This window comes from Bos grunniens, chromosome 11 (assembly GCF_055505025.1).
Source record: "Bos grunniens cultivar Pamir isolate PY7600 chromosome 11, Bosgru_T2T1.0, whole genome shotgun sequence".
NCBI lineage: Eukaryota > Metazoa > Chordata > Mammalia > Artiodactyla > Bovidae > Bos > Bos grunniens.
Genome location: NC_141175.1, coordinates 3,678,908 through 3,698,549, shown reverse-complemented (window position 1 = coordinate 3,698,549; position 19,642 = coordinate 3,678,908). Strand labels below are relative to the sequence as shown.

Here is a 19,642-nt window from a genome sequence, read left to right as displayed (position 1 = left end):
GGCATTTCCCACAGGTGGAATCACACTGCTCTTGTCCTTCTAAGCCTTCACACAGCGTCAGCTTCCCAAGGCTCGTCCGTGTGGTCACGGTGTCCGCTTCACCCCTCGCTGGCTGAACACCTTCACCCCTCGCTGGCGGAACACTGTTCCGCTGAGCGGCCGGACCGCGGGTGTCATCCACCCACCACTCGTCAGCGGCCGGACACCCGGGTTGTTCCCCGCTTTCGGTTACTGTGAAGAATAATACTGATGGCCTGTTCTCAGCTTCTTTGTGTATCGTCTCGGAGGGGGATGGAGGAAATTCTATGCTTGCTTTCTGAGCCGCAACAGGCTCCTTCTTCAAAAATGCATTTGCTCTGGACTGTGGTCCACTCAGCCCCAGGCAGGGATGGCATGCACCCTCTCACCACTCATGCCATCTCTGAAGCCTCGAGCTGAGCTCTGGGCACTGCTGTGTGCTTCCAGGCTGGCAGGGGCCGGCTAAGGGCATGGTGACCACGCCGGGGGCAGGTGTGGGTGGCATCAAGGGATGACTGGCCACTTGGCCCGTGGTGACGGGGATCACAGCCGCCAAAACCGTGAATTCGTCCACATAACGTACGTGCCTCTCAGAGGGAGTTTAGGGCTGTGAGGCGCCCACGTGAGTCCATGTGATGGACACACATCTTGACACCTTGTCCAAACCCAGGGAACACACCACACCCAGACGTGTGTTCTTGGGCCGCACAGTGGACTCCGGGCGGTGGGCGGTGTCAGCTTGCCCCTGTAACGAGCACATTGTCGAGGGCTGTGGATGGGGGGGGTGGCTGCACTGGAGAGGGGGGCCTGTGGGAATTCTCCTGACCTTCGTCCCAGTGTTGCTGGGAACCCAAAGCTGTGCTAAAAACAATCCATCTTCACCAATGCGCCTCTTCCTGGGGGTCGTGAAGTCACTGAGACCAGGCAGAGCTGACCTCAAGGCTGCACGGACCCGGGGCGCCCTCCGCCGTGAGTGGCAGGGGCTGTGGAGGGCACCCGCTCCACCGCCCCCCACCCCGACCCCAGGTGGTGAGACGAGCCGGAGGTGCAGCGGTTTCTCTTTCATGCTTTTGGGAATCTAATCCAACCAGCTCTTTCCAAACAAGCGCTTACCACTTCATGGGCTGGACGACACACACACACAGATTGATTTTCATTTTAGAATCACAAAATGCAGCATAAATAAGCAGTCCTGGCCCAGAGGGCTCTTCCTGTCCTGCCCCAGCCACAGGCCTCTGGAGAAGTCACATCCTCTCGGCTCCAGGGCGTGGCGGGGGGGCAGGAGGTTGGGGGGTCCGTCTGTCCCTCCGTAGCTCAGCCCACAGGCTCCAGGGATCAAGCCTGAGAGGGAGGTGGCTCTTTGGCTTTTGAATGTCGTTCCTTTAAACTGTGGGGCGGCCAAGTGGGAAGAGGGGTTGGGGCGCCTGTGCCTCCTGAGTCAGACCCAACAAACCATAGAGGCAGCATTCCGGAATGTCTGGGGGCATTCCGGAGCCCTCTGCGCTTTGCCCCATGAACCCAGCGGGGCCTGGAGCTGGGACTCGTGCGTGGAGGGTGGAGGTGGGCATAACTGCCCGAAGCCTGGGTGGGGCTGGGCCCTGGGTACAATGACCACCTGCTCCCATCTCCTGAGTCCTCCACCAGCCTAGCCCCGTGGGCAGCTGTCCATGGCCACCCACCCCGAGACAGCAGGTCCTTGGGGCGCCCTTCCACCCCAGGGAGGGGGGCCTGGGCCTGATGCGGAGCTGCCTCCAGCCTCTCCCAGGGATCCGGTGACCGCCTGGCCCGCGGCCTGAGCTCGGCATTTCCGGCCATTGTCCAGAGCCGGGTTGGCTCCGGAAGCTGCGATCCCGAGGCGGGCCTGGCGGTGCTGGGGAAGGGGCCGGGGAGGGGGGGGGGGGTCGGGAACAACATCCTGTCTGAGAGTCCGGCTGGCGTCATCTGGGCCAGGACCGTGGCTGGGGCAGAGTAGCCAGGACTCTAGTGGGGTGCCTCTCGCACCTAGGTGCCTGCCGGGCCTGGGGAGGGGTCTGCCCCACGCCCCCTCCCTCCCCAGGAAAGGGCGCAAGGCCCCTTTACGGCCAGTGGAGAGGCATTGCCACCCCAGCGCAGGGCGTCGGTGGGGACTCAGAGGGTCAGGATGCCCAGAGCACGGCTCACCTGGGCCCCTGGACCCCTGGACCCTGCGTCCTAACCCCAGCTCTGCCACGCCCGGCGGCCTCCGGGGACCTCAGCACGCTCCTGGGGCAGTGGGGCCAAGCAGGAAACCTGCTTTAGCTGAGGAGGCCTGAGTGATCATTGCCATGGAGAACACTGGGGCTTGGAGAAGACCTTGGACCCCCGGGGGTGGGTCCTGAACATGCGCCCCAGATCAGACCCCAGCACTGCTTTGCTCTGCAAGCTGGTGGGAGCCCTGCCTTCCTGATTCTGGTCCTGTGTCCCCGAACTGGGGGCCAGGGCAACGAGAATGGGGCCAGGCTGGGCCTGCAGGAGCTTCCCAGGCACCGAGGTGACTGCTGGGGACCCCCTGTGACCCCCAGGGGCTCCAGTGGCTGAGTCCAGCCCACCCACAGAGCACAGGCCCCCGTGGAGTCCGACGTGACTCCCAGCTAGCGGCCGGCCAGGAGGGAATGGCCCGCAGGCCCATCAGCTGAGGAACAGATAACACATGTCCATCCATACAACGGAACGTCATGCAGCCATAGAAAGGCACGAAGTGCCAACTCCGGGGGCAACATGCGTGAACCTCAAACACTGCTGAGTGCAGGAAGCCACGCACACAAGCCCCCACGTCAGAGGATTGCAGCTGTAGGAAACATCCAGGCAAATCCAGAGGGACGGGAAGCAGACGGGCGGTTGTGCAGGGCCTGGAGGCGGGGGGCATATCGTTGGGGAATAGACGGCAGGAGGAGGCAGGCTGCTTTAGGGTGCTGAAAATATTCTAAAATCGAAGCTGGTGATGGCCACTCTGCTCGGTGTCTGTGGAATTGCACACTTGGAGTGGCTGGCTATGGGGCAGGCGAATTACACCTCACTACAGCTGTTCTCTTTCAGAATTGTTTCTGAAGGAGAGGGGAATACCAGACCACCTGACCTGCTCTTGAGAAACCTGTATGCAGGTCAGGAAGCAACAGTTAGAACTGGACATGGAACAACAGACTGGTTCCAAATAGGAAAAGGAGCACGTCAAGGCTGTGTATTGTCACCCTGCTTATTTAACTTATATGCAAAGGACATCATGAGAAGCACTGGGCTGGAGGAAGCACAAGCTGGAATCAAGATTGCCGGGAGAAATATCAATAACCTCAGATATGCAGATGACACCACCCTTATAGCAGAAAGTGAAGAGGAACTAAAAAGCCTCTTGATGAAACTGAAAGAGGAGAGTGGAAAAGTTGGCTTAAAGCTCAACATTCAGAAAACTAAGTCATGGGGAATAGATGGGGAAACAGTGGAAACAGTGTCAGACTTTATTTTGGGGGGCTCCAAAATCACTGCAGATGGTGATTGCAGCCAGGAAATTAAAAGACGCTTACTCCTTGGAAGGAAAGCTATGACTAACCTAGATAGCATTTTAAAAAGCGGAGACATTACTTTGCCAGCAAAGGTCCATCTAGTCAAGGCTATGGTTTTTCCAGTGGTCATGTATGGATGTGAGAGTTGGACTGTGAAGAAATCTGAGCACCGAGGAATTGATGCTTTTGAACTGTGGTGTTGGAGAAGACTCTTGAGAGTCCCTTGGACTGCAAGGAGATCCAACCAGTCCATCCTAAAGGAGATCAGCCCTGGGTGTTCTTTGGAAGGACTGATGCTGAAGCTGAAACTCCAATACTTTGGCCACCTCATGCGAAGAGTTGACACTGGAAAAGAATCTGATGCTGGGAGGGATTGGGGGCAGGAAGAGAAGGGGACGACAGAGGATGAGATGGCTGGATAGCATCACCGACTCGATGGACACGGGTTTGGGTGGACTCCGGGAATTGGTGATGGACAGGGAGGCCTGGCGTGCTGCGATTCAAGAGGTTGCAAAGAGTCGGACACGACTGAGCAACTGAACTGAACTGAATAGCTATTCTGTTATAAAAAGAAACCACTGGCTGGCCCTCGGTTCTTGCTGAGCCCCGGCCCAGCCTGGAGCTCTGGCTAAGGCCACATGGCTCTCAGGACAGAGCCTGCTTGCTTGGAGCAGAGTTACCTGCCACGGGCAGGGGCCAGGGGAGCCGCTCTCGTCCCCTGGGCCTGGTGAGGTGCTCTGTCCACGCACCCGTAGGCCTCTCCAGCCACCTGCAGCCCCAGTGGGACGTCTGAGCTGCCCCACTCCCACGTCCCATGGTCCCCAGGCCAGACACTGCTCCTTTCCAGGCCTCAGGTTACCCAGATGGTCCCTAAGACCCCAGGAGCCCTGCACCCAGAGACCGAGGCGGGCTGTGCGTCCCCTCCCCCAGCACGGGGTATCTTCTCACCAGGAAAGAACCGAGACTAAATTTACGCCTGGGCCTGTGCACTGCAGGGGAGAGGTCAGGCGGCCCCCACCCGGCCCCTGACGCAGTTCCCCTTCCCCTCTGGAGGGGGTTTCTATTGTTCTCGGGGCCTGGCCCCCAATCTCCCCTGCACACTCACTTCCTGTTTCCTGGCCGAGAGGAAACAGAGATTTCTGGCCTGCCCGGGTGGCAGAGCTGGCCCCCCCACCCTGCAGCCTTCTCTGTGAAGCTAGTGGTAAAGGATCTGCCTGCTAATTGCGAGAGATGTGCATTTTTAGGGATATTAAACCCAAATGCTCACAGGCAGCTTGGGGCCGAACAGCATGGACTGTGGAGGCTGGAGGGACCTCAGGGCTGCCCATGGGGGTCTGTAGGTGGGAGGCACAGGCCCCTTTGAGAACCTAGTGGACGCTGTGGGCTGCTGCGCCCCTCCCCCGGAAAGGGCCCAGGCACAACTGTCCACCGTGACAGCGTTTCGAGGTCCCCAGATTGCCCCTGCAGGGCTCCCCAGGCCCTGCCCTGAGAAGCGGGGAAAGTGAGGCAGGGCAGCTTCTGGCCTCTAATGTCCCAGACCTACCCGAAGCCTATGGCTGCCCCGTGGAGACGACAAACTCTCCCGGCGACACGGTCTCCCTGGGGAGGGGAACCCCGCCGCCCCCAGCCCCTCTCCCCCAGACAGCTGGGATGACGTTGCGCCCGAAGCCTGCCCCGCGTGGAGGCCTGGGGAGGGCTGCAGCTCCTGGTTCAAGGTCAATCTTGCTGGTTGACGGTCTTCGCTCTCCTGAGGGGCCCTTACTCCTGCACAGATGGGGTCAGGCAGTGGTGGCGGCCCTGCAGGGTGGGCGAGACAGCCCACAAGAGCCATGTGCCCTCGGCGCGGCCCCCACAGGCCCCAGGGTCCTGCTCACCACTCTGCTCCCTGAAGGCCTCGGAGAGCCTGGCGCCCAGTGCTCCCGGAGTGGGCCGGGCAGGGAGGGGACAGCATGGCCCAGACCCAGGTGCTGAGCCGTAACCCACCTCCACTGACCTGTCCCCCCACCCCCAGCACACACATCGGTTCTCTGGAACTTCCCTTTCTGTTCTCCTGGGAGATTAAGTGTTTTTCCCCCAGGTTAACGGCTGCTCTATCCATCAGGCTTGGCAAACTGCAGCCTGATCGTGAGTGGGGCTTCTGTCCAGGGCTCCAGGCAGGGTGCTCAAGCCCCCTTTCCTCAAGCCCCCTTTCCTCAACCCCTCACGGTGCGGGTAGGGAGCCCTGTGGGGCTGGGGCAGCCTGGGCTCCAGGCAAAGCTGGGCCCTGGGACGTGTCTGGGCCGTGGGCTGAGGGCCGAGGACCTGCGGGTTAGGGCCCAGCCGCAGCGCCGGGTTGGGGTCAGGCTCTATCCCAGGATCCCCCTGCTCAGTGAGCCTCCTGCAGGGGTCAGCCGCGACCACCACTGCCCACCTTCCAGCTTCCAGGTGGGACCCAGAGCCCACCCCCTGGCCACAGTCAGCACCGTGAGCCCCACCTGGCCAACAGCTCTAGAGACAAGCATTTCCTGGCGGCCCCTGGGAGCTTGGAACGTGCCGCACACCCACCCTGGGGGACCCCCACGCTCACTGCCCGGGTGGTCTCTCCTCTCTCCACTGCCCAGACCACTGCTGCCTGCACTTCACAGACTGCTCAGCAAAGCAGAAGCCTGGACCCCAGCTCCCTTGGAGATGCCCTGCCTGCTCCCCGGGTGCCCCCTGCCCAGCTCTCACCCCACTCCCCTATGATATGAGTCCTTCCCCAGGGAGGAAATCTGTTGTTCAAAAAACGAGACTGCCTTCATCTTCCTATATTAAAGAAGTAACAGCACAGCGATACTCCTGCACCTTCATCAGAATGGCTAAGACAGAACAGCAGAACAGCACCAAGTGCTGACGAGGCTGTGGGGAGGCTGGGGCGCTCCCGCACGGCGGGTGGGGGTGGCCTGGAGACACGTCGGGCAGGGGTTGGTTTCATGTCTGTCCTGCTACCAGGGACTGCCCAAGGAAGTATGGTGACCAGAATGGGGCACAGCCCCTGGGGACCCACCAGGAACCGAGGTCGGGGTTGGGGGGCAGGACATGAGCAGCAGAAAGGCCGTGATGGCTGTGTGAGGAGTCCCCAGTGAGGAAGACCACGGAGCAGCAGGAGAAGGGACCAAGTGTGCCCCGAGGGTCTCCCGCTGCCCAGGCAGCCCTGGGCTCTGCGTTCAGAGCTTCTGTTTCGCGCCGGCCAAGCCTAGGGGGATCATCTCCCCTTGGCAAGCTTCAGCTGCAGCAGCTCAAGGGTTAGACGTGAGCGCTGCACACAGTGCCAGGCAGTGGGCACATCTGAGAGGTGTGAAGCAGGAGTCATTGGGGGCCTGGGTGGAGCTGAAGACCCCCGGCTGCCGGACAGACCCCCAATCTCCCCGTGGGACCTCCCGTTCCCTCTGGGACCCAATCCAACTCTGTACACAACTCCCTGGGCCTAGGGGAAAGCGAGCTCCCTTCCCGTCCTGCCGGGGACGGGTCACTGGACCAGGCGCACGCGTCCCTGGATGAAGGGTCAGCTGCATCTGGCGGGAGTCTGGCTGACAGAGCCATCCTGTCCCCGAGGCCAGGGGCCACCGCAGGGGGTAAACAGGAAGCCCTGCTCTCCCCTGCCCCGTGCTCTGGTCCTCCCCTCCCTGGCTCACACGCTGCGCCCAGCGCCCCTCGAGCCGCCCCAGATGCCTGTGCGGGCCTCTGCCGGGGGCTCGGTCCATCTGCTCCTGAGCCTGCCGAGGCCAGAAGCCTGGCATCGAGGGCTCCTGGGAGGGTCCCAGGAGGCCCGGGAGGCCCTGGCCACCCCCGCCACGCCCCTGGCCTGACCGGTGCGCTCTGGGAAGGTAAGAAGGCCCAACTCAGTCCATCACCCCCAGAATGCCTGCAGGCGGGCTGGGAGGCCGCTGGACCATCGTGCCTACGGACCGGGGAGCGGACGGGGAAACTGAGGCCAGTGTGGGCCGAGGCTCCGGCCATGGGAGCCAAAGCTGGGACTGGAACGCCAGCTTTCCAACCGCACTGGGGCTCTGCCCTGGGCCCGGGTCTCCGGGCCGCCCAGTAGTAGTGAGGGACCAGTCCCAGCAGATGATCACCTCTGTGCCGCCCTCGGGGTGGCACCAACTCCTCCCCCAGCTGATCCCGCTGTGGTGGTGTGCTCGCCGACCCTGGAGAGACGCCATGGGGGGCAGGCAGGGGGCCTCCTTGAGGATGGGGTGGTCCTGGCCTGCCCCAGGTGGAGTCGCCTAGACTGGAACACAGAGTGAGCTCCCCACATCCCAGCACCCGGGAGGGGCACCCACGGGGCAGGAGGCACCCCGACCCCCCTGCAGGTCCCCAGGACCCTCCTGGAGTCCGACGGGGTATCGGCCAGTGCCGTCCTCGCCCTCTGCCGGTACTCAGCCCACCCTCCATGCAGACCCTGCCCGTCCCCAACCTGCTTGGGGCAGGCCGGGACCTCAGCCCATCTCCGGCATCTGCCTCTGAGGCTCCAGGACCTGAGACTGGGGGGTGCAGAGGGGTTGAGGCCACAGGCCGGGCCGGGCTGGCTGCCATGCGGGGCCCCGTAGGAGCTGCCAGCAGAGCAGAGCTGGTGAGGAGGGGGGCCCAGAGCAGTGGGGGTCCCAGAACCAGTGGTCCGGGGAGACTGGGGCACAGAGGACCCCCCACCGCCTGTAATTCCACCTTTCAACCCACGATTCAGTCTGCATGCTCTGGGCGCCCTTCCAGAAAATTCCCTAACCTTCCCCACGTTTTAGACGGAGGGGGGCCCATCAACTATTTCACAAGTTGGCTAGTTAGCTGCTCACAACCTCAGCCCAGCCCATTCCCTGGCAGGACTAGATCTGCCCCCTGGGGTGGGGGCACAGGAGGAACTGGGGGGCCCTGCTTACCTAGGGTGAGTCTCTTTCCTCCTTGGGCCTCAGTCTTCCCATCCTTACTCGGAAGGGGCCAAGCCCAGCTGGCCCTGACACTCACTGTTTCTCCCACCCAAGGGCACGAGCTGACCCCCTGGGCCTAGGGCAGGGTCAGCGTTAGGGTCTGGGCCACCTTCTGGGTGTGGGCAAAGCCCAGCCTGGCCCCTAGTACACTCAGCAAGACACACAGCCCTCCTGAGCAGCTGGGCCCTTGGGTGAGAGAGCCAGGAAGCAAAGGCAGGCCACGGGGGGATGGCGGGGAAGAGGTGGGGGGTGAGCCCCCCAGACGCCATCCGGCAATGCTTAAGGGCCAGCCACCTCCTCTGCGGTCACAGCCACCCCTCTGGCTGGCACCTCACCCGACCCCCTAGAACAGTTGGGGAAACTGAGGCCAGGAGAAACAAAGGTCCTGTGCTGACCACAGCCTCGCCTACAGGACACCCTCCCAGGGGGGCGGGGAGAGAGCAGTCCGGGCTGACCGCCAAGACCCCCTGCCCCCCGCCCCCAGCAAGGGTGGGCAGGTTCCCTCCTGCTCTCAGCACTCTGGGGGGAATTTCCCGAGCTGTCCCAGCTCCCTTCTTGGCCGGGACATCAAGCTGGGTGGGGTGGAGGGAGGGAGGACTGAGCAGAGGTGCTCAAGGCCAGAGAAATGAGGGTGTTCAGACTGGGTGGGTGAGGGCTGAGCCCCGAGGATGGCGGGCTGGGGGCCTGCTCACCCAGGGCCCTCAGCCAGGCGTGTCCAGCTGTGTCCTTTGGTCACTGCCCAGCTCCCCTGCGGCACCCACCCAGCCATCAGCACAGCCACTGGGGCACTGCCAGGAGGAAGGAACGGAGAGTCTGGCCTGGGCTAGAGCACCTGGAGCGCCCGCGGGAGCACCCTCTGTGGCCACCCAGGCTCCTGCCCTTTCCCCCGCAATGCCCTCCCTAGCCTCAGGAGCCCGAGGGGCCAGAGAACATCTCTTGTCCTCCCCTAGCAAGGGCCCCGGAAGTGGGACCGGGGGCTCTCGCCCCTGGAGCAAGGAGCTCACTGCCCTATTGCTAGAGAAGGCCCTGGGCTGATGTCTGCCCTCCCCGCCTCTCCCCTGACCACGGCCACTCAAGGCGCCAGGAACCCAGGGAACAGGCTGTTCTCAAACCCCCAGCTCCCTCACCCACCCCCTGCTCGCCCTGGCTGCTCCCAGCCCCGGGCCCTGGCACACATGTCCGAGGGCCCAGGAGTCACAGGACAAACGGGCCCGTCTGTGGAGCCGCACTCCTGTGGCCCCGCCAGCCTGGTGGACCCCCGGCCTCGGGAGGGCGCTGGGTGCCAGCCACGTCCATCACACGTGGGGCCTGTCAGGCCCCAGGGTCACCAGGTGGGCCCCAGCAAAGTCTGCGGCTGCTTCAGGATTAGACCCTGAAATCCCCGGGGGGCAGCTCCCCCAGCCCTGCCCCAGCCGCTCAGCCGGCCCCCGCCCCCCGCAGCCCCCCGCCCGCCCTCGGCCTCCTGTTTGTTCACTGACAGATCCCGTTATCAGCGGGCAGCACACACAGGAAGTCCGGCCGGGAAGGGCCCATCCCAATCCCGATTTACACAGGACGGAGCATAAAAAGCCGCCCTTCCTCGTCCCAGGAGGAGCCTCCCTGCCCCGAGGCCGCCGTCCCCATGGCCCAGGAGCAGGCTCCCGTGGACCGGACAGGCGGGCGGCCTCTGGAGGCGCCTCGAGGTGGCGGGCGAGGGGCGGCAGGGCCCACCCCCGGCCCGGGGAGGCGGCAGAGGTGGCCATGGCCGAGCCGGGGCACGGGCAGCAGCAGGTACGACAGGGGTGGCCCTGCAGGGACGGGGCGCAGGCAGGACGGGGCAACCATGGGCACCTGTGGGCTGAGCACTGAGGGCTCTCCGTTCTGGGGCCACCTCATCGGCACCCCTACTGGTGCCATCCTCACCTTGGCCAAGGGCACCCGCTGGGGTGGCCCGGTCTGGACCAGCCTGGCCTGCTCCACCCTCGTACTTGGCACTGGCAGCCCAGCAGCTCCGTGACCCCTGGAAGGGGAGCCGCTGCAGTGGTGACCCTGCCGTCGAACCGCCTCCTGGGCCACCCTGCTCTCCCGGGGAAGCCCCTGGGGTCGGAAGCAGGACTCCCACCCCCCGGCCCCGCTGACCCCCCTTCTCTGGGACCTGTGTGTCCCAAGGGCATCCCCCAGGGGTGGGCAAACACCTCAAGGGTTTCGGGGATGGGCACTAGAGGGGAGACAGGAACCCTAAAGCCAAGTCTGCAGCCAGGATGGGCTGTGGGAGGGCTCCCCCCGCTTTCTGTGGGGCTGGCTGGGGTCGGGGAGAGGGACAACTTGGCACAGTGTGGGCATCCCGTTGGTCCCCCTGGCACCCTACAGGAGCCTCCTACCCAGAGCAGCACAGGTCCCCAAGGGCGCACAGGGGACTCCCTGGCCGCTGCCCATCCGCCCCAGCGTGTATGGCGAGCACCCACGTTCCAGAGGAGAAAGCAGAGGCTAACCCACCACCCAGCTTAGCAGCCAAGCGAGGACCAGCCCATCCAGCGCTGCCGGCCTCCCTTTTTTTGTTCAAGCTGGAGGTCAAAGGGTCAAATGACCAGCTTCAGGGGCTGGATGGGGGCAGGGGATGGAGCAGGGCAGCTTTCCCCTCTGTCCCCCCTAGGCCTGGCCTGGAACTCTTTACTGCCTGGGACCGCCTGTTGGGGTTGGAGCGAAGAGACCCCTCCAGTGGCAGGGAGCCCCCGCACCATCCTAGCATCCCAGCAGCGGCTTCCCCAGCCGCCCTCAGAGCATCTTCCAGGGGCTTCCGGGCCCCCTGGTCCAGGAAGGGGCTCCCGTCCAGCCACCTCGGGCCCCTTCTTTCTCCTCCTGGGCGCCAAGGGAGGCCTGAACCAGATGCCCTGGAGCTGCTGGCTTTGCCCGAAGGCCCCCTCCCCGTGTACCCACAGGACACCCACCCAGCACCCCAAGCTGTGCGGAGAAGCTTTCCATCTGGGGGTCTCAGGACCCCCCAGCAATGAACACAGCCAGGCTGAGGGTGTGTGCAGAGCTGAGTGGCCATCCGAGGGTGGGGGTCTGCAGGCCAAGTGAAGGCTGAGGGCCCTCAGTGGCACGGAGGCTGGCCCGACCCCCACCTGCCTTGGCATGTCAGGAGAATCAAGGCTGTGTGTCTGACCCACAGACCCCGGCACCAGGGAGGCACGGGCGGCCCCCACCACCCAGAAGAGCTGCTGCCACCAGCGTCCGGGGCATGAGGGAGCCCCCTTCCCCAGGTGAGTGCCCCGGGCAGCAGCGGGCACCGATATCTGCACACACACACACTCAGGTAAACAGGGCCGGGGCTCGGGTTCGAGGGAGACACTGCTGAGACGGGCAGGCCCAGGGAGGGCTGGGGTGATCCCGGTGCACAAATGACGGGGATCCCAGGAGGGCCGGCCGCCTGCCGGCAGCACGGGGGCCCTGCGGCCCACTCCACCACCTGGGGCTCTTCAGCCCATGTTGCAAACGTGCAAAGGGGCCTGGACAGGAGAGGGGACGGGCCCAGGAGGCCCCCGCGGTGACCATGCAGTCGGGGGACTCCTCAGGGGCCTGAGGCGCACTCAAGGGTGGTCCCAACTGTCCTGAACAAAGGCGGAGCCCGGTGGAAGCCCCGCAGGCCCCCTAACCTGGCACACGGGCCAGGAGCGAGGCTCAGCGCACACCTAGGAGCCAGCAGGGGGCTGCTGAGGCCGCCACCCCCCCATCTCCCCACCCCCCATCTCTAGAAGTCTATGCGCCCAAGGGTCACTGCCGTTCACCCCACGCGTGGCTGCAGAGCAGCCGTCACCTTTAGCCAGCCCCTGGTGCCCAGTGAGCTGGCCCCCCGGTTGCGATGGCCATCCCAGGAATCGTTGCTCAGCCTGAGGGGGGTCGAGAGCTAGCTACCCCCGGCTCGCGTGGGCTCTGCCTCCGGGCACCTGGCTGCAGTCTCAGCCCTGCGTCCAGGGGAGCGGGCTGGGAGGGGCGGCAGCGATCGGGGAGGGTGGGGGGCGGGCTGTGCGTCAGGAGCCCCGGTTCTAGCTGACTCACTGCCCGGCCCCCGGGGCGCCGTTTGCCGCGGAGCCTCAGTTTCCCAACCTGCACAATGGGGGCGGGCGGGGGGCCCGGCGCCCACCCCGGGCCCGGGGCGGGCCGGGGGCGGGCCGGGCGGGGCGGGGCCGGGGCTGGCGGGCGGGCGGGGCCCGGGCCCCTCGGCGCGGAGGCGGCAGCGGCGCGTGCGCGCCCCGGATTGGGCGGTGAGTGCGGAGGGAGCGGGGCGCCTGGCTGGGGGCGCAGGGACCGCCGCGGGCTGGGGGTGTGCTCACAGTTCGGGCTGGGGTCGGGGGGCTGGGGCCGGGAAGGCGGGGGCCCTGGACACTCGCGGAGCTGGGGCCGCGGGGCAGTGGGGGGCGGGGGAGGGGGCGACGCGGAGCGACCGCAGGGAGCCCAGAGGTGAGCCGGCCCGGAGCGCCGGGCTCTGCCCCGCGGGCACCGACCCCAGCCCGGCCCCGGGTCCGGAGAATGGGCCCAGCGGCCTTGGCAAAGGGCGCCCCCTGCTGGTGACGGGTGACCCGGGCCCGGCCACGAGGGGTGGGGGGTCCCTGTGCGGGGTGGGGGGCGCCGCCGCCCCTTATCCCCCTATCCGGGCCCTGCGGCTCCCCCAGCGCTTGGCCCGCAGCCTGGCGGGCCAGGGACTCCGCAGCCCAGGCCAGCTGTACCCTGCGGTGGCCGGAGGGGGTCACTTCACCCTCGCTCCTGCTCCCCACGATGCAGAGGGAAAGGGGAGGCGTGGGGTGGGCAGTAGAGAGGGCGCACCCCCAGGGAGGCATCTCACCCCGCGTCTCCACATCCACCACCCCCGGTCCTGACGTCCAGAGCACCCCTCACGGTAGAAGGGGGGACCCAGAGTCAGGCCCCTTGCTCTGGGACTCAGTCTCCGCGGGTGGCAGCTGTGCGGTGCAGCATCCCCCCCAACCCCGGGCAAGTGAGGGCAGGCTCCTGCAGACCCTCAGAGGGGATGGGGCAGTATTGCTTGTCATCCTGGAGGCAGCGTGGGTCCCCCTGCCCTGCCTGCCTGCCTGCCCTGTCTCCCGCCCCCATGGGGCTGTAACTGCAAAGGGAAATGGGACTCCTCGCCCCCAGCGCAGGAGGCCAGGGCCAGCCGCTTCCTCTGGGCTAGGAGAAAAGAATGACTTTCAAAAATCCAGTCTCTCCTCTTAAAAAACAGGACTTCCTTCCTAACCAGCTTTCCATAGGTAGCGGAGGGGCTGGGTGGGTGTTTGTGGGGGACAGTTACATGTGCACGAGCTGTGCCCCCCAGCTGCTCAGTGTGGGTGCCCTCAGGGTCTGTAAGCCCATCGGCCCGCCTCTGCCTTCCCGGGGCCCATTCCCAGGGCCACCTGTCTCCCCTCATTTCAGTTCTTGCTGGGAGTGCCAGGCCCCCAGGTGTGTCCCTAACAGGGTGCCCCCCTGCAGAGTTCGTCCCCTGAACCGCCTGACTGCAGGATATACCCCAGCCCAGAAACCGCCAGGAAGCAGCCACCCGCTGCCATCCCCAAACTAAATCCAGCACCTCAGTTGCCCGCTGCAGCCTCTGCCTGCTTGGCCACCCAGCCCTCCCCTCGCAGGCCGCCAACAGAGAATGGGGGGGAGGGCTCACAGGAAGGACCCTCGTGCAGCTCTAGGGCCGTGTGGTGCGGCGGGTGAGGGCCTGGACCGAGCGCCCAGCTGAACCCCAGTGTGGATACAGGGCTCAGCGATGCTCATGGTGATCCCTGTCTATGGGACTGACCGTCAGAGCCAGAGGAAACTGAGTCCCAGGGAGGGAGGCGACTGTACCCAGACTCTGCTACCTGCCCCCAGCACACACACAAGCTCAGCTCCTTCCTGTACCCTGTCCTTCGGGGGATCCTGGGGGGGTCTCAGATGGGGCTCCTGGAGCAGGGGAGCAGAGCGCTCCCCAGACTCTTGGCACACAGCGACGGCAGCCCTGCTCCAGTCCCCGTGGCTTGTCACTCACGGAGTTAATTCTGGGCTAGGCTTTCTCTCATTCCCAGAAATCGCTCTCTAGCCTCCCTGGCTCCCACCCGCTGCCAGGACAGGGATGTGATCGGCTCCACTGGCAGAAGGGGTGCTGCTCCAACCCCCCCACCATCCGGGGCCTGATGGAGCCACTGTCTTGGGCGCCCTGGAGGCGGTTTGCCCCGTGTGGTTCAGGCCCCAGCGTAGGAGTGATCCTTCCCAAGGACAGGCCCCGGACCCACCCCAGGAGGACCTCCTGCCTTCCGGGCACCTATACCCCCAGGCTCCCAGGTCTGGCACTTGAGGTCCTTGAAGGCTGCCAGGGCCAAGCCAGCTGGGGTGGGTTTCAGGCCTGCCATGACACCCCATGTGCAGACCGAGGTTTGGGGTACAAGCCCTGCCCTGCTGTGGGAGGGCCCCAAGCCCAGCCAGGGGAGGGAGGGGTGGTCCCCCCTCAGCCCCCGCCTTCCCCGGTGAACCTGACCGAGCCCAGCAGGGCCCAGGTGCGTCTCTCCCCAGGCAAGGGCATCAGCTTCCATTTCCAGACCCCGATGTCCTGGCCCTTCTGTGGTCCGGGGGTGGACTGTATGTGGCTGGTGAGGGCCAGCCTCCTTGTCCAGGCGGGCTGGGGGTGAGGAGAGCTAGCACTGGCCGTGGGGGCTCCCCCGCCATGGTGAGAGGCCCCAACGAAGCAGCTGAGCCGGGCAGGCATCACGAGCTGAGGGGACCATCTCTCCCGTGGTGCTGGCTCGAGGGGGTCTGGCAGAGGGACTTACAGGGCTGTGCTCTGTGCTCCAGGCCACCCCGAGGAGAAGGCCGTTCCACCCGGAAACTCAGGCCATGTGGGGCTCCCAGGAGCTGCTTCCACTCTGGTTCCTGGTGCTGGCAGCGGGCGGCATGGAGCACGTCTACCGGCCTGGGTGAGCCGGGGCTTGGGGCCTTCAGCCCTCCCTGGGGGCAGCCCCCAGTGTCCAGGGAGCTGGCGTCTCCCTGCAGTCCCTGCTGAGGGTGCCGTCGGGGAATCCCCTGCCCAGGTGCCCGGCTCTCCTGGGCTCCAGGGTTGGAGGGTCCCAGCCCTGGGACACTGCTGACTTCCTGGCCCCGCCCCTCCCCGCCCCCGCAGACGCAGGGTGTGCGTCGTCGGGGCTCCCCAGGGCCCCGCGTCCGAGTCCTTCGTGCAGCGTGTATACCAGCCCTTCCTCACCACCTGCGACGGCTACCGTGCCTGCAGCACCTACCGGTGAGCGCCCCCACCGCTGCCCGCCACACGCACGCCCTGGGGCTGGGAGGGCCCCGAGCAGTGAAAGGCCTTGCGGAGGCCGGGTCCGAGTGTGTGCTGGAGACGAGTCTCGTGTACCTGGGCGGCCCCGGACTCAGGAAGTGACTGCCGTAACCGCAAGAACCAGCCACTCCAGGGCTGTCCGGCGCATCGGCCCCCCAACCCTCATTTTAAAGGGGTCCCCCACCTTGTCTGCCCCCCTCCACTTTGGGGACACTCCCCCCCACACCCAGCATCGTTGGCTGCAAGATTTTACCCTCTTGGTTCCCTGAAACTTGCCTCTTCCTGGTCCTGCCCTCTGGGCTCCAGGGAGCACCCCCTTCCCTTGGCAGCCCCCCAACAGTTACAGATGGATATCCTTCCCCTCCCCCAAGACCCAGCACGTCCCAGTCTGAGCCAGCATGGGCTGGGGGGTGGGCGGGGGGCAGAATCTCTCGTTCTTTGCTGCGGGGATGTAATGTGGTTGGGAAAGATTCTATTTTCCGTGAAGTTCTTAAGGACCTCTGGTGGGGGACGGGGACAGGGTGGGAAGCCCCTTTCCCTCAGGGCCTAGAACCCCCCCAGAATAGGAGACTCCCCCCGAGGTACCACCTCTATCTACTCCACTCCCGGCTTTACTGGGCTTCTGCCCACACGGCAGCCTGGGGCAGGGAGGCGACTTGGGCGGGGACCCTAAGGTGCCCTCCCTGGGGGGAGAGGCGCTCTGTGGGCACAGCCGCTGACCTCGTCCACACTAGGGGAGATGGCTCGCGCAGCTTCTGAATGGCACGGGGCCAGAGCCAGCCCAGAAGGCGGGAGGATGTGACGACGGGGTGGGGAAACCAGGCCCCATTGGGGGGGGCCCTGGTGGCAGCACGGAGGCCCCGTCCCTCCTGCTGCCGCACCATGAGGGCCACAGGCCCTTCTGAGCCGCCACCGTCCCCCCAGGACCCTCTACAGAACCGCCTACCGCCGCCGCCCCGGGCCGGACCCCACCCGGCCTCGCTACGCCTGCTGCCCTGGCTGGAAGCGGACCGGCGGGGTGCCAGGGGCCTGTGGGGCAGGTGAGCACCCAGAGCACCCGGTCTCAGGGAACCAGAGCCCAGCAGGGCAAGAGCGGGTCCTGCGTGGCACCCATCCCCTGGCTGCACAACCCCACTGCAGCGGGGCCCCGGGGACCCTCCTGCGTTGCTGACAGGCCTCCCCACCCCCACAGCAATATGCCAGCCACCATGCCAGAACGGAGGGAGCTGTGTCCAGCCTGGCCGCTGTCACTGTCCTGCAGGATGGCAGGGCAACGCCTGCCAGACAGGTGAGGCTGGCACCCGGCCATCCAGAGGAGGAGGGAGCCCCCGGGCACCTCCCACGGATCCTGGCAGCCCCGAGGGGTGGGTCTTGAGGGGGCTCAGGGAGGGTGCTCGTGCCTGACACCCCCTTTCCTGCAGATGTGGACGAGTGCAGCGCCGGAGAGGGCGGCTGTCCCCAGCGCTGTGTCAACACGGCGGGCAGTTACTGGTGCCAGTGTTGGGAGGGGCACCGCCCATCTGTGGACAGGGCAGTCTGCCTGCCTGAGAGAGGAGCCCCCAGGGTGACCCCAGACCCCACGACAGGTAAGGTGCCTTCTAGATGCCACTCCTGCCACTGTGCCTGGGGGTGGGCAGGGCGGGCCGGGGGAGTGGTGGTGATGATGGGGGGCTTCCGGCGGGGACGGTGGGGAGGACCTCAGCTCAGCCGCCGCCGCCCGGGGTCCCTTCACCGAGCAGCCGGAGACACAGCACCTCTGCTGGTGATGGGACATTATTACTTTTGGTACGCGCTGTGACACTTCAAACTCGTACCGTGAGTAATAATGCGCTGTCAGCAGCCCGGCACGGAGCGCGCCCGCGGACGTCAGCTCAGACCACCCTGAGCACGGCGGCGGCGTTGGGGACCCTGGCCCCCGGGGGGCAGGCATGGGTGAGGCTGCGACTGCCCGGGGCCACCTTGCGGCCCAGGAGGAAGGCGGGGCCCGGAGCAGGGGGTGGGGGGGCTGGGGGTGGGGGGGCAGGACTCGGCACGACAGCAGCTGGGGCTGGAACTTGGTACCAAGGGCTGGGCCCCACACCGGGAGACCCCCCTACATGGGACTGTGAGGCTGGCCCAGGGTGGGGGGCACGGGGTGGGGAGTCGGGCCTCCCTGACTCTGCAGCTGCCCTCCCCAGGAGCGGACAGTGAGGTCAAGGAGGAAGTACAGAGGCTCCAGTCGAGGGTGGACGTGCTGGAGCAGGTGAGGCCCGGGCTGGGATCCCCGGGGTCAGGGAGGCTCAGCCTGGGAGGGGCTCCGTGGGGGTGTCCTGGCGAGGCGGCTTCTAGGGTGCCCTTGGTGTGGGCACCCTGCCCAGCAGACGATGTCTGGGACCCCAGGACGTGGGGGCGGGGACCCCACCGAGAGCCAGAACCTCGGTCCAGTCCATGCCTTGCCTTTGTCCCTACAGGGACAGTGCCCGGAGGCCTTCCCACAGGGTCCTTGACTTGAGACCCCCCAGAAGCCCCTGTCTCCCCTCCCCCAGCCCTTCTGACTAGGGGTCCCAGGCCTCGGGGACCCTTGGCCGAGCGGGCCTGTGTGGCGTCACCTGTGCCCACCAGCCTCCGCGGGCTCCCAGCGCAGCAGCCTCTCTGGTGGACACTGCGGGGCCCTGCAGCTGGACCTGGGTCTGCGGGTTGGCAGTGCCGTGCTTGCTGGCCACCTTATGGAATGGACAGGGCGAGGGCCTGGCCCAGGGTCACACAGGTCTCCCACCCGGCTCCCCGGGGCCTTGCCCACCCCACAGAAGCTGCAGCTCGTGCTGGCCCCACTGCACAGCCTGGCCTCCCGAGCCCTGGAGCACGGACTCCCTGACCCAGGCAGCCTCCTGGCCCACTCCCTCCAGCAGCTGGACCGCATCGACTCTCTGAGCGAGCAGATCTCGTTCCTGGAGGAGCAGCTGGGCTCCTGTGAGTGCTTTGGGCCCCATGACCTCCCCCGTCCCCCAACACACACAGCCTAGGACCCCTGCTCCCACCCAGGGGTCAGAGGGTGGAAGGCGGGGCTGCCATGGGCTGAGTGGGTGGGTCTGTGGTGCGAAGAAACGATGACCTCTGAACCCCCCCCACCCCCATCCACCCGCAGGTTCCTGCAAGAAGGAGGTGTGACAGGCCCACCTGCCCAGTCCCGGCAACTGAGAGGAGAGGCTCTCCTCACCCCGCCATGCCCCGCCATGCCCCGCCCCGCCCCACCTCTGCTGACCACGGAGGCCCCAGAGCCCCCACCTGGGGCGGGGTGGAGTGAGGATCGTCCCGTGTGAATCCAGCCCCAGCCACCCAGCCCCCTGCACCCCGGCCAACTCTCGGGGCCTGTGGGCCCACGGCCAAGGACGGTACGAGGTGCCCTGCCTAGGGCCTGGGGCTGCGCCCCTCACTGGGCAACCCTGTCCTTTGTCAGAATAAAACGAGACTTGAGCTGCTGTGTCCACGAAGGCATCTGGGGAGCGTCCTGAAGCCGACGGGCCTCCCCCAGGCCGATAGCCAGGTGCTGGGAGAAAGGCAAGACAGCCTTGGGGCTGGCAGGGAGGCTGCCGGCCCCCCTCCCCGGCCTCCCTAGACAGGGTCTTGGTGCCCTCTCCAGTTTGTGGCTCAACTGGTAAAGAATCTGCCTGCAACGTGGGAGATCGGGGTTCGATCCCTGGGCTGGGAAGATCCCCTGGAGAAGGGAACAGCTACGTGCTCCAGTGTCCTGGACTGGAGAACTCCCTGGTCTGTATAGTCCATGGGGTCGCAAAGAGTCCAACACGACTGAGCGACTTTCACTCCAATGGGGCTGGAGGGCGTGGTTTCAGTGAAGGTGACCAGCTGGTCCCACCCCCAGCCGGCAGCCAGAGAGCAAA

At 65.8% G+C, this 19,642-nt stretch overlaps 1 protein-coding gene across 27 annotated transcripts; it reads left to right on the top strand.

Annotated features, from left to right (window-relative positions):
- The first annotated feature begins 7,183 nt into the window (after positions 1–7,183).
- Positions 7,184–19,217, top strand: EGFL7 (EGF like domain multiple 7). Of its 27 annotated transcripts, none has more exons than XR_015136109.1 (12): positions 10,065–10,243; positions 11,392–11,480; positions 11,625–11,715; positions 15,281–15,402; positions 15,606–15,722; positions 16,689–16,804; positions 16,957–17,052; positions 17,186–17,350; positions 17,504–17,696; positions 17,942–18,006; positions 18,551–18,713; positions 18,889–19,217. XR_015136109.1 is itself a non-coding variant. In XM_086324281.1 (12 exons), the coding sequence occupies exons 4-11, from the start codon at positions 15,323–15,325 to the stop codon at positions 18,672–18,674; spliced, it is 855 nt and encodes a 284-aa protein (XP_086180407.1). In that variant the 5' UTR covers positions 10,065–10,243; positions 11,392–11,480; positions 11,625–11,715; positions 15,281–15,322; the 3' UTR covers positions 18,675–18,713; positions 18,889–19,217. The 27 variants fall into 27 exon arrangements, 19 of the variants coding, with proteins under 19 accessions (XP_086180414.1, XP_086180408.1, XP_086180404.1 ...); XM_086324281.1 differs by having other exon boundaries at positions 17,605–17,696; XM_086324280.1 differs by having other exon boundaries at positions 10,823–11,480; positions 17,605–17,696.
- Positions 19,218–19,642: the final 425 nt, after the last annotated feature.